Here is a 16,622-nt window from a genome sequence, read left to right as displayed (position 1 = left end):
TAAATACAAATACATAAACACAACATGTGGCAAGCAGACCAATTCTGCTTTTGAAGCAATTAATATTTGAAATTGATCCAAACATAACAATTCATGGAAACAAAAAGAAGAAGACAAACAAGTCGAATTGTTGAATAGAGTCAAAATAAAAAAACACTATTATTCATATATTTGTGAAATAAATCCATATCCAAAGCATATCAATCACCAACTCTTCGTTCACTTCTCAGTCAGCAAAGTTCCTGTGATATCTGAAGAATTCACACTCGTCATGTGTTCCCCATCTTCTGTTGTCTCCTCCAGGTCAATCGCATCTGACATCGTCAGAATTGCTGCTCCTGCAGGAAACCGCTGGATGAACTCGCGCTTCAGCCCTGCCAAGCTCAGTCTGTCTTCTGGCTGAGCAGACAGGCAAGCTCGGATGATTTCAAAGAAATTCGACTCCTTCACAGCAGACATGTTCGGTCGTTCATGATTCACTATCTTCTGCCCTGCCACCTCACCCTCATACTCATCAAATGGGATTTCCAGTGTCAAACATTCCCACAGCATCATCCCAATCGAAAACACAACTGACTCCTTTGTTGCTCCCATCTTCTTGTTCATCTGCAGCTCTGGTGCTTTCCATCTCAGGCACTCTTTTCTGATATCGTCGTCGTCTTCAAAGGCAGATGAAGGAGGTGGTGAGTCTGTGAATCTCTCGCTCATCACTGAAACATTGGACGAGGAAGAAACAACAGTTAATGAAGAGATTGATGATGAATCGGAATCATCCGATGAGAAGTCAGAGTGCATCACAATGCAGATCACCATGTGCTCAGAAAACAGCACAATGTGAGGACTGAGATAGGAAAGAGATGAGAGAGGATTCTCCATTTCATCAAAGGAGTGAAGAGCAAGGTTAGCCACCCAGAACAGGATCTGAGCAGCTGTCATCTCCCTCTCCTGCAGAGTGCCAATAGGCATCTCCTTTGTCTTGTTCCTTCCATGCAACAACATGAACAGCGAATCCCTCAGATCCACAATCAGCTTCTCATGGGGAGACGAACACGCCATCACATCCACCAGATTCGACATCGACGAGGTGGTGGGGCACAGTTCTTCTCCCCGAACAAATGTCGAATCTGAATCTGTTGTCGAAGTGGTGGAAGTGGATGAAATGGATGGTGATGGTGATCTCTTTCGTATCTCTTCTTCTTCAACCTTTTCCAATGCCCATTCTGGAATCTTGTCAGAGTCCCTTCCAAGAATGTATTCAGTGGAGCCGCTCTCAGATAGAAGATGCTCTGATGACTCCGAATGCTCCATATTTGAATCAAATATTCTCTTCTTAATCCTCTCCTCATTCTTCTTCTCCGCTTCTCTCTCTGCTCTCCTCCATTGCTCCTCAGGTGACATCTCCATCGTCACCATCTCAATCAGCTTCGGATCCTTCCTCACTGTGTCATTCACAATCTCTCTCAGATCTTTATTCTCATTCTTTGCCTTTCTCCACCGAACTGTAACAATAATTGACACAATCAGAACGATCAAAAACAAAACAACAAAAATAACTGCAATTACAAGAGCCCAAGATGGTTTTCCTTCTTTCCTTCCTTCAACAAGTTTTTCATTTCCACTTGACTGACTTTCACTTCTGTTCTTAACAATAAACGGCTCTGTTGATAAAGGAGAGTTTGCTTTGCCAAACACAATGCACACACTCACTTCTGTCTCTTCTCTCACTTTCTCCAATTCCGAAGATGAAATAAATGTGTGAATCTCATTCTCTGATACAAACCCTTTTTCATCAATTTCCTTTCTCACAATTTCTTCTTCATCCCCATTTTTCATGCTCATCTTCACTGACAAATCACATGGCAGAAGCAGCTTTCCAGAAATTATTAGATCCAAATTCCCATTCAATTGAGTTGAATTCTTCACCTCTTCCAAAATGGGAATGAAAAATGATGATCCTCTTTCTGAAGCAATCCCTCCCAATTGACATCCTTCATCCAAAATCCAAAGCGATGAGTTATCTTTCAGTCCATCTCCCCCTTTCACGCTCACAACATTCAGTTCGCTATTCCCTTCACAAATCACATTCCTTCTGGCTGATGGATAACCCTCAATCGATGGATTGTTATTCTCAAATTCTCCCTTCTCAATCTTCACACTCCCTCCACTCACCCACAACCCACCTTCCTTGCTCTTCATAATGGTTGTTTCCTTCATCTCCACGTTGCTGTTCTTAACATCAACCAATGACCCATTCCATTTGCATAATCCTTCTTCTTTTTTTCTTTCAACCCCTTCATCGATAATTTCATCTTCTTTTTCTCCATCAAACACACAATTCTCAATCCTCACACCCTTTGACTGCCTGATCTGCATCATGATTCCCTTGTCAACTGAATTCACACATTTTCCAAACGAGCAGTTCAGCACACTCACCTCTTGTTCAGCATCATCCATCCCAATCGCACACCCCTCCAACAGCACTGTCACATTCTCAACTGACATCTCTTTCATCGCCACTTTCGCTTTCCCTCCAGCACTCACAACATCTCCCTCACATTTGATGTTCAAAATGCTTGTTTCATCAATTATCACATTCGATTCTTCACAAAACAAAAGCACCGATCTTGTAGAATGAATGTCTCTAATTATTGTTTCCGATATCTTTAGCTCTCCACTTTCCACACTCACAATTGAACTGTTCAATTGCACTTCATCGGCAGAGGAGAAGAATTCACATTCTTGAATTTTCGTCATTCCGTTATTCACTTTCAGAATGAAGCGATGAGAAGCCTCAAAGGTATCTTCAAACTGGAATGAACACCTCTCCACAGTGCTTTCATTTATAAACTCCATCACGCAATCCTTCTCAAATGATTTCTCAATCTTTAAGTTCAATCTCACAACCGCTTGCGTCTTTTTCAATGAATTCACAACAAGATCTCCAATCACACATTCTTCCGTCACAAACCCTTCCCCATCAATCAGAATCGCATTCATCACCCCTTCTTGAATGTGGTCAACCCCACAGTTGATGCTGAGACATGGATTGCTTTGAGCTCCACACCTTCTGCCATCAGTTCCTGTTGCGTTCACAAACACCTGAAGCCCATAAAAATAGGTGATTAGCGGAATCAGATCAACATCTCCCTCACTCTCAACACCCCTTCCACAGATGGAGTTGTTCGAGTTCAATGACTTCTGATTGTAGTTCAAAGCAAACAGCGTTTCGTTGATCTGGTGCTCAATCGAGTGGCATCTGACAAATATGTCTTTCCCCACCGATGCCTCATTCATATAGAACAAAACGTTCACAATCTTGAATTTCAGAGGCGGGATCTGACTTTCATTTCCATAATTCGCATTTGGGTCAGACCCATCAATAAACAGCCCTCCTCCACACCCTGTTTCACTCGAGCACTTGCACATCGAAAATGAGCTGCCATTCACTTTCAACAACGATTCTCCACTTTTCAGCACCACTTTCATTCCCCCTCCTTCTCTGCTCAAACCACTCTTGCAACTTAACATAGAACACTCATCAATCACACACTCCATTCCATGCTCATATGATCCCACTCCAATAACACTTGCTTCATTCCCTTCGTTTGTGATATTGGTAAATGAACTCCCAACAACCCTCAGAACTGGTCTGTTACTATTTGAACCAGTATTCTCATCTCCGTTCATTTGATTCTCGTCTATCATCGAAATCAGGCTCCTTTCTATCACACTCACAAACGAAATATTCACATTCTGAACCGTCACCTCAGATGCACCTGGGCTGAACACAATCAACCCTTTCAACTCTGAAATCAAACTCAACGAACACCTCTCAATCACAACACTCCCTTCATTCACTCTCATCAGACAATATCCAGCTGTCTCTGTCAGCCCGGTCAATGAACCAAATGAACAATCAGAAACAGACAATAAGGTGTTTGTTCCGGAGGATTCAATCAACACTTCATGATGGGTTGTGATGGCTGGCTTGGTGAATGACACATTCACAAATGACAGACTCACATTCGACGATATCATTGAACGATCATCCAAATCATTCTCGTCTTCATCACTGATAGTCATTCCTGTCCCTTTCTTTGTCCCTTCAATCACCACTTTTGGTGAATCTGAAATTGATGATGAAGAAAATGAAAATGATATGGAATGGCTCAGCAACCCTGATCCCACAATGGCAATATGTGTTTCCCCTTCTCCAAGTGGTTCATATCTCAGTGATATCAAGTGATCAATCGATGAGCATGGTGCTTCTGAAAATCCACACCCACTGAAGTCTCCTCCTTTCTCTCGAGAAACAAACCCATTCCCACTCCAGTTCCTCCACAAATACACAACCAATGGAATTACATATCCCTCCTCTCCTGTTGTCTTCCTTTCCCATCCACACAACTCATCCAATGATCTCAACTCCTCTGAACTCATCTCCCATTTCAAGTGCTCCTCATTCACAATCTCTCTCAGATCCCATCCCGAAACAAACACATTCTTCCCTTTCCAGGCATCGCATCCCTCACATGACATTCCTTCCATAACAAATGTTACCATCTCATCTGGCAGCTTCACAAACATCCCTCCTCCCATTCCTCTTCCTCCATTCTCAACATCCTCTGTTGGCACTTCACACCCAGAATATTTCACATTTTTCATTTCCAAACTTCCTCCTTTTCCCACTGATATCATCATCCCTCCTCCTTTCATCCCACTCCCTCCTGAACACACTGATGACAAATTGCATTCTTCAATATTCACAATCCCATTCACACCCATCTCCACATTCAAACATCCTCCTCCTCCAATTCCACCTGTAACTACCGCTCCATTCATTCGACTGTTATTCATCTCCAATTCAACTCCATTCGAAACGACTATTGGCGACTTCCCATTCATTCTCACTCCCCCTTCCATCACAAATCCATTCACAACCATCCCTCCTCCCTCGATACAAATCACATTGAATCCAATCAATTCATCATTTCCAAACGAGACTGAACAGCTGGTGATTATGATGATTGCTGATGAGGAGTGGATGAATGCACTTCTCCTCCCGTTCATCCCTTCATTCAGCACAAATGACAAATGTCTCATCTCAAATGATTTTGTGCATTCGATCAGCGAGTTTTGATTCATTGATCCTTCATCCATCACAGTCACCCTCATTCCTTCTTCTTTCCCTGAAACACTCAAATCGAATGAAGCCACTTTCATTTCATTCTTTATCCATGATTCCGAAACAACTTCGATTTCATTCACATTGCTGCTCGCTCTCTTCTCAACACAATAGTCAATCGTCAAACACCCAAACTCCTCAAACCCACAATGACTGTGATCCAATGCCCTCTCTCCACTACCATCAACTCTCAACTTTGTCCCGATTGAGCACAAATACACAAACAGCGGAATCACTTCCCCTTCTCTCCCATCCTCACTCCCACACAACTTCACAACATCTGTTGGAATCACACAGGAATCAAAAAACTCAAATGAGCTTCCATTCACTTTCGACTCCAACAACACACCACTCCCACAATGAACAAACACATCCTTCCCATATTCAGCTTTGTTATTCTCTCCAAACACAAACAATCCCTCTCTTCCCGATTCCATTTTCATTGAACCATCCCTGCTCTCCATCACAATCATTATCCCTCCTCCTCTCCCTTCACTTCCATTCGAATTCATTGCCTCACACCCTTCAAACACACAACTCCCATTCACAACAACACTTCCTTCCCCTTTCACTCTAACACATATCCCTCCTCCTCTTCCACAAAGGCAACTGCACTCCTTAACATCACACGACTCAATCACAATTATCCCATTCTTTCCTTCACCTCTTTCTGTTCCAACCACTCCACTCAACCATCCCCCATCTCCATTTCTCTTCTCAATATTATTCACATTACATCCACAAAACACAACTGATTCCACTCCTTCAACAAACTCAATCAGTGAATGTTCTCCAAATGTCAAGGTTTCTGTTATCACCAATCCCTCCACTTTCACTTTTCCCCCAATCACATTCACAAAGCAATATCCAATTAAATTGTCAGATGAACAAATAACAGAACAGTCAGTGAGTGTGAAGAGTGTGGAATTGGATAAAATTAGAGATGATGCACCAGATAGAGCAGATGGAATACAGAACTTGATGTTTCTTATTGAGCATTTGTTCAACACCTCAATCAGACATGACGACTCAAAATTCTCTGGTGCTTTCACTCCCATTTCCATCCCTTTTGTGGAACATGAGATTTCCCATTCATGACCATCTGTCATGGCAACATCTTCACTAAACTCAAATCCTGAATCCAATTCGATCTTCTTATTTGTGCCCGAATATCTCACCTGCGCTGCATGGGTGATGGTTGCACACGGATAATAAGCAAACCCACAAAACCACGAGTTGTATCCACCCAGCCCATCCTTCACCTTCCCCACATGCGCTGCATTAGGAAATGTGTCCAGAAACACATTCAGTGGGAACAGCCCCATTGCTGAGTCACTCCGATCATATCCCATCAACTCATTGTATTTTGAACTATCATGTTGGGCATTCAGCTTTTCTGTTGTTATTCCCCAGCTTACAGAATTGCTCCCATTCACAAACACATAATTCCCACTCAATGAAGCAGTGCAGCCTGAAAAGTCCACGGACAAAATTGAGAAGTCGTGTGAGCCATCTGCCAGATTCACCATTATCCCTCCTCCATTTCCACTACAATTGCATCTGTTGAATTTTGTTGCTTCGTTTGCTGGGGCTGATGAAGTCCCAACTCGTAACTTGCTTGTTGAATACAATAAATCAACCTTGATCCCACCACCACTTCCAGCCTTGCACTCGCAATCTTGGATTGTCACATTCTGAACAATAAATGTCTCCCCTTCCTTCACATTCTTTGACACAACCACCCCATCTCCTTCTGTCAACTTCACATTCTTCACTTTCACATTCGCCAGCACGCTATCTCCTGATGCTGTGGCTGTCAGATACAGTGCAGATGAAGACAATGAAGAAGAAGAAGAAGGAGATGATTGATTCGGCTCAGAGAACAATGATTTTGAGACATTCATATTTATGATCTCCACATCAACCATCGACAGCTGCGACAGCGGCACCACAAACACTGACGACGACATCACATAGTCTCCTGTTTTACTCCTAATGATCACAACATCCTCCAACGAGAGTGACCCACTCCCATCAGATACCACAACCACACTCGGTGAAATTTCTGCTGTTGAGTTACAATCAACTTTCAAATGACTCATTCCCAGATGGCCTGTCGTCACACTGAACAATGCTCTTGCTGATGAAGATGAAAGGGATTTCATTTCAATTACACTCTTCTCTTTGCCCATCCCAATAACCGAAATCTTCTTTGTGCCAATCTCAATGGTTGTTGTTTCACTTTTATGATTTCCATCCATAAGCGTGATTGCCAAGCTAATTTGTATCTCACACATCTCAAGCGCCTTCTTCACTGTTTCGCACGGATTTGTAAAATTTGCCCCACAAAGAACATATGAATCATTTCCATTCACCGAAACATACAACGTCTTGTCATTCAGCCAATCCTTCTTTTCCATGTGCTGATGAGACCATGAGCCTGAATTTGCATAATCATACGCATAACACATTCTCTGTTCATCTGAATTTGTCGTGTAGCATTCATAGAATGGATTGCCTGAATTCAAAAATGAATTGTAATAATCTGAGAAAGTCATATCGTTACCATATGGAACATTGGCCAAACATTTGCATTCATGGAAGAAAAAGAAAAGGCAATAAATTGTTTCATTTGGTGCTACCTGTTTGTTTGGCTCCATATATAGTCCTCCTCCCTTTGTCAATGCAGAACATGAAATGAACTGAATGCTCCTCATTTTGAATGCAGTCGGAACATTTTGACAATACATCCCTCCGCCTCCAGAATTTGTCAATGAGCATGAAGTGAATGAGCATTCAAACACACAAGCGCTCTCCCCTTTGCCGTTTTCTGTTCCAATGCAGGAAGATCCAGAAATATAAAAGTCATCCAGATAAAGCCCTCCTCCCACTCGATATGCTTTGCATTTCTGAAATTCACATCCGCTGATCCGAACACATGTTGAAATTAATACAGCATAAATTCCTCCTCCAAAATAACTTTGAGAAGAACAAGCGTTGAATGAGTTGCTTACAAATTCAATAGACTTGATTGAACGGCACATGACCCCTCCTCCAGCATAATGAGCATAGCAATCATTGAATGAACAATGAGAAACTGAAAGTTCTCCTGAATTGAGATAACACATTCGAATTGCTCCACCATTGGAAGCATCATCAGTGTAATCATCTTTGTTTCCAGTAGCCTTCGATCCGTTCCATTCGCACCAAATAAACGAATTAGCTCCATTGAATGTTTCGTTCTGTCTACCTGGAGCCAGCCTATTATCTGAAGTTCCTTCGCAAACAACATTTTTTGTTCTGCAACATCTAACAAAAGAGGTGTTTGAGGCATTCAGAGAGGCAAAGGGGTTGTTCAGAGAAGGGACAACCCCGCCATCATATGCATCGCAAACTGATGAGAATGAGCAACTGCTCATCAAACATGAGGTTTGGGTTGACGTAGTGGTCGGAGTTGAACATGCCTCATTTGCTGTTGAGATGTTGAAAAATGTCAGTTGTGAAAGTGAAACATGAGGAATCGAGGGTGAAGAGAGGAATGGGGCTGATGAAATATGAAAAGACGAGAAATGAGATGAACAAATAAAAACATGACATTTTTCAAGAAATTTCCCTTCTAATGCTTTTGAAGAAAATAGAGAAGGAAATGACTGCAAAAACCCAGTTGAAGATGATCTGAGAGAAATGTTGGCGAACAATCCACAGCTCCCACAAAAATCAAAGGGAGGCGTCTCTCTCTCAACTCCAACAACACATCCACTCAATTCAACAAAACATCCATCCGATGCCCTGAGCACACTCTCCCCATCTCTTTCCCTCAATCCCAATGAATTCAGTTTCATTGATGAATTGACCAGAACAACACTTCCCTCAACCCCACTCCCACCACACATTCTCTCCTTTCCCCGCATTTTCCATTCATCACAAAAACTCCATTTTTGAATCTTCTCAATCTCTCCTCGTCCATCATTCCATTGTTTTGTGTAATTCTTAATCATTCTCTCTTGTTTTTCTGTCTCTCCCACTCTACCTTCTTTTCCTTCAATATATGTGTCATATAAAATGCCATTTCCATATTTGCTATTTTCAGCTTTCTCTGGCCATATGCCTTCAGGATAATTCATATTTTCAACTTTCACTGATTCCTCTCTAAATACTGCTCCATCACTTGTGGCACCATTGCACATGCATTCAACACAAATTATCCACAGACAATAAAATATTCCTGACAGCCCCAATACCATGCCTCTCCAACAGTTTGTTTTTCTCTTTTTTCTTTCAAACTAATATGGGCACTTCAAATATTTTGTCATTTTTCTGATTTTGTAAATCATATTATTACATAACAATGAATAATTATCTTCGTTTTTTTCACATTTTTTTTTGATCCAATGAATAATAGAGAATGATTCATTAATTTTTGTTGATGTTCTGATATTTCAGCCATCACACTCCGTACAGCAATATCCACCTCTATGATGGAATAACATATGATTTGGAGTTTATAATTTTGTTGGATATATTTTCATGAGAAATAGCAACTGGGAAAGAAATGAATGATGTGAAGATTGGTTTCACAGATGAATGGAAGAGGTACGAGCGATGGAAGTTTCATGATTCCGCAACACATATAAATGTATGTTTTTAGGTGGAATGTTCGTGATATTTTTATTTGAAGTGCTTTTCGATATATTGAAAGAAATGATTGTTTTTGCCTCGATTGGCCGAAATGGACACTTTTCACAAAAGGGATGGGCTGCCTGAAACAAGATTATACGAGCATTTGGATCGGGTTTTTGATGTGTTTTTTTTGCATATAGAGATGGAATTTCAGTTCAAAGGTGAGCGGCCGAAATGTGAAATGAGCGAAAATGGATATTTTTATAAAGTCAAAGAGGTTGCAGTGAATGAATGCTATTTACAATTGGTGTGCTATAATCTCTGTTTTGTTCGAATCTTCTTTTGAAAAATGAATTTTTTTATTTTTTAATTTTTTCATAAATAGAACAATGGAAGTCTTGCAAGAAATGCCTGATGAATTTTACTGGTGGGGAGATCTCTTTTTGAAGAAAGAGATTGAAAAGGAAAATGAGGAGGCGGAATCAGGTTAAAGGCTATTTCCAAATAGGAATGCAATTGAAGAAGAGAAGAACAAACAACATTGAAGATTTTGAAGCAAAGGAAAACAACAAATTATTTTGGAACATGGCTATGGAGTTTGGCTCTTACAAGCTGCATTCACCGTCACCGTTTTGGAAGAGAAAGGAAAAGAAATGGATTTATGTTCACTCATTGATATATTTTCAAAGAAGACAAAGGCATGATTGAAAGGAAAAGTATTTCTTCTTGTTCTTCTTCAAACACACCTCAAGCATCATCAACCTCCTCGTTGTGCAATCATCATCATCAGCAGCAGCAGTGAGGGAAAATCCAAAAAAGGAATATTTATCTATTTGATCGATGTAATTCAAATTATTTCATTTTGTGATTGAGCTGCTGAGAAGAGAAAGAGAAAGAATCATCAATTTTCGACTTCGCCTTCTTCTTCTAATTCTTCTTCTTCAGCTTCAGCTTCTTCTTCTTCTTCTTCTTCTTCTTCTTCTTCTCCTCCTCCTCCTCCTTCTTTATCTTCTTCTCCTTTATCTTCTTCTCCTTCTCCTTCTCCTTCTCCTTCTCTTCAAACATCATCATCATCATCATCATCTTCTTCTTCTTCTTCCTCTTCCTCTTCCTCTTCCTCTTCCTCTTCCTCTTCCTCTTCCTCTTCCTCTTCCTCTTCCTCTTCCTCTTTTTCCTCTTTTTCCTCTTCCTCTTCTTCTTCAATCACAAAAGATAACTCATTCATTCATTCTTCTCAGTCTTCTCATTCTTCTCTGCTGCTGCTATTGGCAGTGGAACATTAAGTATCCTCTCAATCTGCTTTTCTGCTCTCACTTCGCCTTTCCTTCAAACATCCACTGGGAATACATTTAACACTTTATCATGATGCTCATCTGCTTCGACCTCAACTTCTCCTTCTCTTCCTCTTTTTCTCCTTCTCCTTCAACATCATCACCATTTTTTAAAAGCAGCTTCATTTTCGTCACAGCCTCCTTGTTCATCAAAAGCAAATTCAACACCATCAAAACCTTCCTGCAGTCAATCATCACTCATTTCTGTCATTCACTCAAATATCTTCTTTTCTTTTTCAACATCCACATTCAGCTGCAGAGGGAAGGCAAAGAACAACAAATTCAGTTCAGAGCACATCTTCTTATACTCTTTCTCTGCTTCAATGTGTCTGTCAACAAATACGAACTCTTTTCTTCCATTGAGCTGCTGACAAGCCAAAAGTGATGAACCCACATTGTCAAAAGCACAGAAACTTTTCAGAAGATTCAGAGAACATTTATTCACAGGCGTGTTGGAGCAGTCAGCAGATTGCGTGAAATTGATAAGTCGGATGGCGTTTGTTCTGAGAGACCGATTCAAACGAAGACGAAGAGACAGACAAGAAGAAGCTGAATGAAGCAAGATGAATTGGATGAAATGAATGAAATGGAGTCATATCAGATATATTTGGAATAATTAAAGATAACGAGTCATTACTGGCTGCTGAGGGAAAAAGGGCAGGGAAGAGATGAAAGGCGCGAGCGGCGGAGGCGATGTCAGGGATGGAAAAGGCGAAGGAGAAGGCGAAGAAACGAAGAGAAAATATAGAATTCAGCTTTTGGAATTTCTGAGAACATAAGCGGAAGGCTGCTGATAAGAAAAGGCCCTTCCTCGTTTGATGGAAGGGAAGATGAATGATAACTGAAAAGTCGCTTCACAACAGGCAAGACAGAAACTTGTGAAAGACCAAAAAAATAGAAAAGGAGATCAGAAGCGGAAAGAGAGAAGAAGCACCAGACAATTTAAATAAAGAACAGATTTGATATGCTCACAAAAAGACATTAAAGAGAAGCCAGAGGAAATGTAATGTTGATTTAGCAGCTGCTGGTTGTATTTTCTGATTTCGATCAAGTGACAACATGACTTTTTGGTTTCCTTCTTCCAAATTGTTTTCTCATTCAAAGAGAACATTGAATGATGACGTGACTTCACAATTCAATTTCAATCAGATGAGCTTTTTTGCAGAGTTGTGTGATGGTTGCCGTATGGAATTTATCGATCTCCTTCTCCAGCAAGATTCCTTCATTTCAATACACTCCGCTTCATCCACCTGTGCCAAAGAGAGGGGAAAAGAGTGAAAAAGGGTGAAAAAGAAGAAAAAGAAGAAAAAGAAGAAAAAGAAGAAAAAGAAGAAAAAGAAGAAAAAGAAGAAAAAGAAGAAAAAGAAGATGATACATTTGTTCAAATACACCAACGGAACTAAGAAACAAAACAATTTGTGGATAGTATGTGACTATTTCATCAGCAGACCAATATTCCTCTGCAGAATGAACGCTTATCATATTTTGCTGATAGAAGAAATGCCTCTTCTGCGCAGAAATGATTAATAAATAGAATCTAGTTGCTTTTTTCTGAACTTCCCTTGTTTTTTTGTGTTAAAGGAAATGACTTAACTTTCTTGGATGAGCAATTGAGTGGAGTTATTTGAATACATTTTGTTCGACAGATGTTTGAACTGATAGCCGTCAAGCTTCATTCAAAGAATAACTGCTTTTTGAAACGTTTATTTGGAAAACATCAAAACGAAGATGTGAAGAATCCAAGATGTTCACATTTCTATGTGAAAATATTTGTCAAAATGTGAAAGTTTATATGAATTCTGTTCATCTGTTGAAAATAATTTTGTTTATTCATTTTTCTTTCAAAAAATATGGTTTTTCGATTCTTTTTCCTTCATTTTCAGCTTTTTTTCTCTCGTTTTCCCTTCATTTTTGTCATTAGCGCTTGCGAATTTTCATGTGAACATGTCTTTAATGATAAACAGATTTATTCACGCATTACTCAATTTTGTTTCTTGTTTCTTTTATTTTCATATAATTTTGGTTTGTTTCACAAGTTTTTCAATCCAACAACATAAATCCATTTTGTTGGATGATCATTTTGGCTTTTTCACAGGAAAACCCGCTTTGATCTTTCACAGCAACAATGAAAAGGTTCTAATTTTTGAAATGAAAATGTTTAACTCCGCAAATAGTCAAAATAAAATTAAAAATAAATGATGAACAAAAAAATGAGAATAAAATGAATTGGAAAAGACAAGAAACGTCAAACAACCAAAACCATTTCAAATCAAAATCCAATTCTTAGCATGAGATACAATACGGCTTCATCCACGATGTTGTAGTGTCGAAGAGTCTTTTCGTCTTCAAGCGGTGCTCCTGCAAAGACAAGTGTCTGCAGATCCCGAGGAACTCCTCTTCTTTCCTGGATCTTCTGCTTCACTCTTCCAACCGTGTCTGTGCTCAGCACTTCAACACCAATATCGCTTCCACTCATCTCCTTCACACATATTCGCATTTGCTTCGCTTTGAACACAACGCGAAGCGTGTCTTCTCTCTCAACACCGCACTCTTCCAGTGTTCTTCCGTCTTCCAGCTGCTCTCCTCCAAACATCACCTGCTGCTCGCCAAATGGGATTCCTTCTCTGTTTGCAATCTTCTCCTTCACTTGTCCAATTGTGTCTGTGCTCGACACTTCGAGGGCGATGCTTTTCCCACTCCCAATCTTCACAAAAATGTGCATTTTTGAGGCTTGCCTCAAAGCCAGTCGAAGCGTATCGTCTTCCTGCACATGGTAATCCTGAAGCAATTTTCCGTCTTCCAGTTCTTTCCCAGCAAAGACAAGGCTCTGCAGCTCTGAAGGAATTCCTTCTTGGCCTTGTATCTTCTGCTTCACATATTCCACACTGTCTGTTCCATCAACACCAAGTGTGACAGTCTTCCCACTCGACATCTTCACAAAAATCGTCACGTCGCCTGACCTTAACGCAAGGTGGAGCGAATCTTCGTTCTTGACACAGTAATCTTGAAGCGTTTTCCTGTCTTCCAGTTCCTTTCCTTCATATATGAGTATTTGCTGTTTCAGAGGAATCCCTTCTTTGCTTTGTATTTTCTCCTTCACTCTTCCAATCGTGTCTGTGCTCGACACATCAACAGCTGCTATTTTGCCTGTCCATATCTTCACAAATATCCACATCCTCAGACAATCTCCCTCCGAAAGGAAAAGAACATCGCCCTTTTCGATCCCGTAGAAATGAAGAGTGTTTCCATCCTCAAGATTCACATCCCCAAATTTCAGCCTTTGCTTTTCAACGCAAATGCCTTCGCTCATTTCAATCTTCTCCTTCACACATCTGATGGTGTCTGCGCTTTCAACCTCAACAGCAACTCGCTTTTCTGCTGATGTCTTCACAAAAATCTTCAGATCCCCACAATACAAGAACAGACGGATGTTCTCCCCATTGCTCATCTTGTAGTGCCCCACCGTCTTTTCGTTTTCAAGAAATTCCCAAAACCGATAAAGACTTTGATTTTCTACGGGAATGCCTGTTAATCCTCGAATTTTGTCTTTCAGTGTATGGATCGTTTCATCAACTTCCATCTCAACTGAAAAACGCTCTCCCGATCTTCTGGTAACAAAAAGCTGAATCCTATCGGGCTGTCTTTCAACCTCAGAAGCCCCGTCAATACCGATGTTGTAGTCTTGTGAAGTTTTTTGGTTTTCGAGTTCTTTTCCTTCGTGCGCGAGCGTTCGAGGGTTTGGAAAGTTTCCTTCTTTGTCTTCAATCTTCTGTCCCGCACATCCAATCGCATCTTTGCTTTCAGCATTGAGGTAATCATCTCTTCCATGCGTTCCCTTCAAACAAAGTTGCATTTTTGATATTTTATACACAAGGCGAACGATATCTTCTTTCTCAACTCCGTAGTCTCGAAGCGTTTTTCCCTCTTCAAGTCTTTCTCCCGAGAACATGAGTATCTGCTGCTCTGCGCGGATCCCTCCTTTGTCTTGGATTTTCCGCTTCACCGCCTCGATCGTGTCTGTGCGCTCAACGTTCAGAGTGAAAGTTTTTCCTGTTGTTGTCTTCACCAAAATCGACATTCCAAATTTCTTCCGAATCACCACATACAGTGTGCATTCTTCACAGACCCCACACTCTCGAAGCGTTTTTCGGTCTTCAAGCTGCTCTCCTGAGAAAACAAGAATCTGTCGTTCTGGCGGAATTCCTTCTTCGTCTTCAACCTTCTTCTTCACGGATGCAACAGTGTCTGTGTTTTCGACGTTGAGAGCGAGGACTTTTCCACTCAGCATCCCCACAAATATCTTCATTTTTGTTGTTTATTTGTTTTTTCGGTTGATTTGTTCCATATTTTTTTTTTCGATTTCGAAAATTCAAGATGTGATTTTTCATATTCTTGTTCGTTTTTCTTCTATAAATTTATGCAAAATACTTTTTCAAAAAAAGAAAAGGAATTGAAAAGATATTCATTTGAGTTTTCTGTAATTTCTTTTGGAAATTATTCGTTGCAAAAATCAATAGAATTGACAAAGACATATTTCTGTTTCAGAACAATTTGTTCAAAAGGAATTGTTTCTTAATCAAGTGCAAAATCAATAAAAAAAGTGAAAATACAATTATTATCAATATCATTTTTTAATTCAAAGAAATAAGAATAAGAATAAAAATAGTCAAAATGTTGAAAAAGAAAGAGTGAAGTGGATGAAATGTTGGAAGGAAGAAGACGATGCATGGAATGCGCAAGAGATAGCGATCGGCCCAAATAAAGTTCCAGGCTGGTCATCTCTTCTTATTGAGCATGTTTCCCTCTGCTTGAGTGTTCCTTCAATCTCCTTTTTTTTTTCCACCACGAAAAACAGGAGACACTTAAGAAGGAACAAAGGCAGTCTGTTGTCATGCTGTGTGAGCGTGAGAGGCAAGAAGCAGTGAAAGGTACATCAGCACAGGAGAAGGCATTCAGAGTGGAACAGACTTTGGCCTCATTCCTTGAGTCACTGGAAAAGACTGTGGTGCATTTGCCAAGTGCACTGACAATAGCACAATCAGAAGACAACTCCTGCAATAATAATAATGATGATGATGGAGATGAATCTTCATGAGCAGCAGAGTGCGAAATGTATGGATGAGTGAGAGAGAGAGAAGATATAAAGGAGGATTGGAAAATGAAAAGAAAAATGTCATGAATCTTCGCAATCTCTTGTGCTTTTTTTTAAATCTTCTCATTCATCTTTCATTTTCTGTTTTTCTTCTTCTCTCGTTAAATCATCTGATTCCCTCTTTCTTTCAACAAATTGAATGAAATGATTCTCATATATTCAAAATTGTAACAGCAAAACTTAATAGCCTATTTCAAGACCATGCTCAAACGTCAATGCAACTGATTCCTTATTGGCTCCTTCCGGAAGACATCCAACTTCCTTATGCATCGATTTCTGAACTGCCAAATAAAATCAGGTTTGGTTTTCTTTTCAATTCAATTTTATTTCGCAA

General features: G+C 40.2%; 3 protein-coding genes across 3 annotated transcripts; 1 reads left to right on the top strand and 2 right to left on the bottom strand.

Moving 5' to 3' along the window:
* Positions 1-219: 219 nt before the first annotated feature.
* On the bottom strand, positions 220-9,470 carry MONOS_3988 (uncharacterized protein; the record flags this gene model as incomplete). The annotated part of the gene is made up of 1 exon (XM_067874024.1): positions 220-9,470. Exon 1 carries the CDS (start codon positions 9,427-9,429, stop codon positions 220-222), a length of 9,210 nt encoding a protein of 3,069 aa, XP_067736520.1. The 5' UTR covers positions 9,430-9,470.
* Positions 9,471-13,405: 3,935 nt separating this feature from the next.
* Positions 13,406-15,442, bottom strand: MONOS_3987 (putative polyubiquitin; the record flags this gene model as incomplete). The annotated part of the gene is made up of 2 exons (XM_067874023.1): positions 13,406-14,025; positions 14,917-15,442. The coding sequence occupies 2 exons, from the start codon at positions 15,440-15,442 to the stop codon at positions 13,406-13,408; spliced, it is 1,146 nt and encodes a 381-aa protein (XP_067736519.1).
* Positions 15,443-15,833: 391 nt separating this feature from the next.
* MONOS_3986 (uncharacterized protein) lies at positions 15,834-16,231 on the top strand (the record flags this gene model as incomplete). The annotated part of the gene is made up of 2 exons (XM_067874022.1): positions 15,834-15,932; positions 15,992-16,231. The coding sequence occupies 2 exons, from the start codon at positions 15,834-15,836 to the stop codon at positions 16,229-16,231; spliced, it is 339 nt and encodes a 112-aa protein (XP_067736518.1).
* Between the last annotated feature and the right edge of the window lie 391 nt (positions 16,232-16,622).

This window comes from Monocercomonoides exilis (genome assembly GCF_001643675.1).
Source record: "Monocercomonoides exilis strain PA203 chromosome Unknown scaffold1-2713096, whole genome shotgun sequence".
Taxonomy (NCBI): domain Eukaryota; phylum Preaxostyla; order Oxymonadida; family Polymastigidae; genus Monocercomonoides; species Monocercomonoides exilis.
This window is presented reverse-complemented; position numbering and strand designations above follow the sequence as displayed.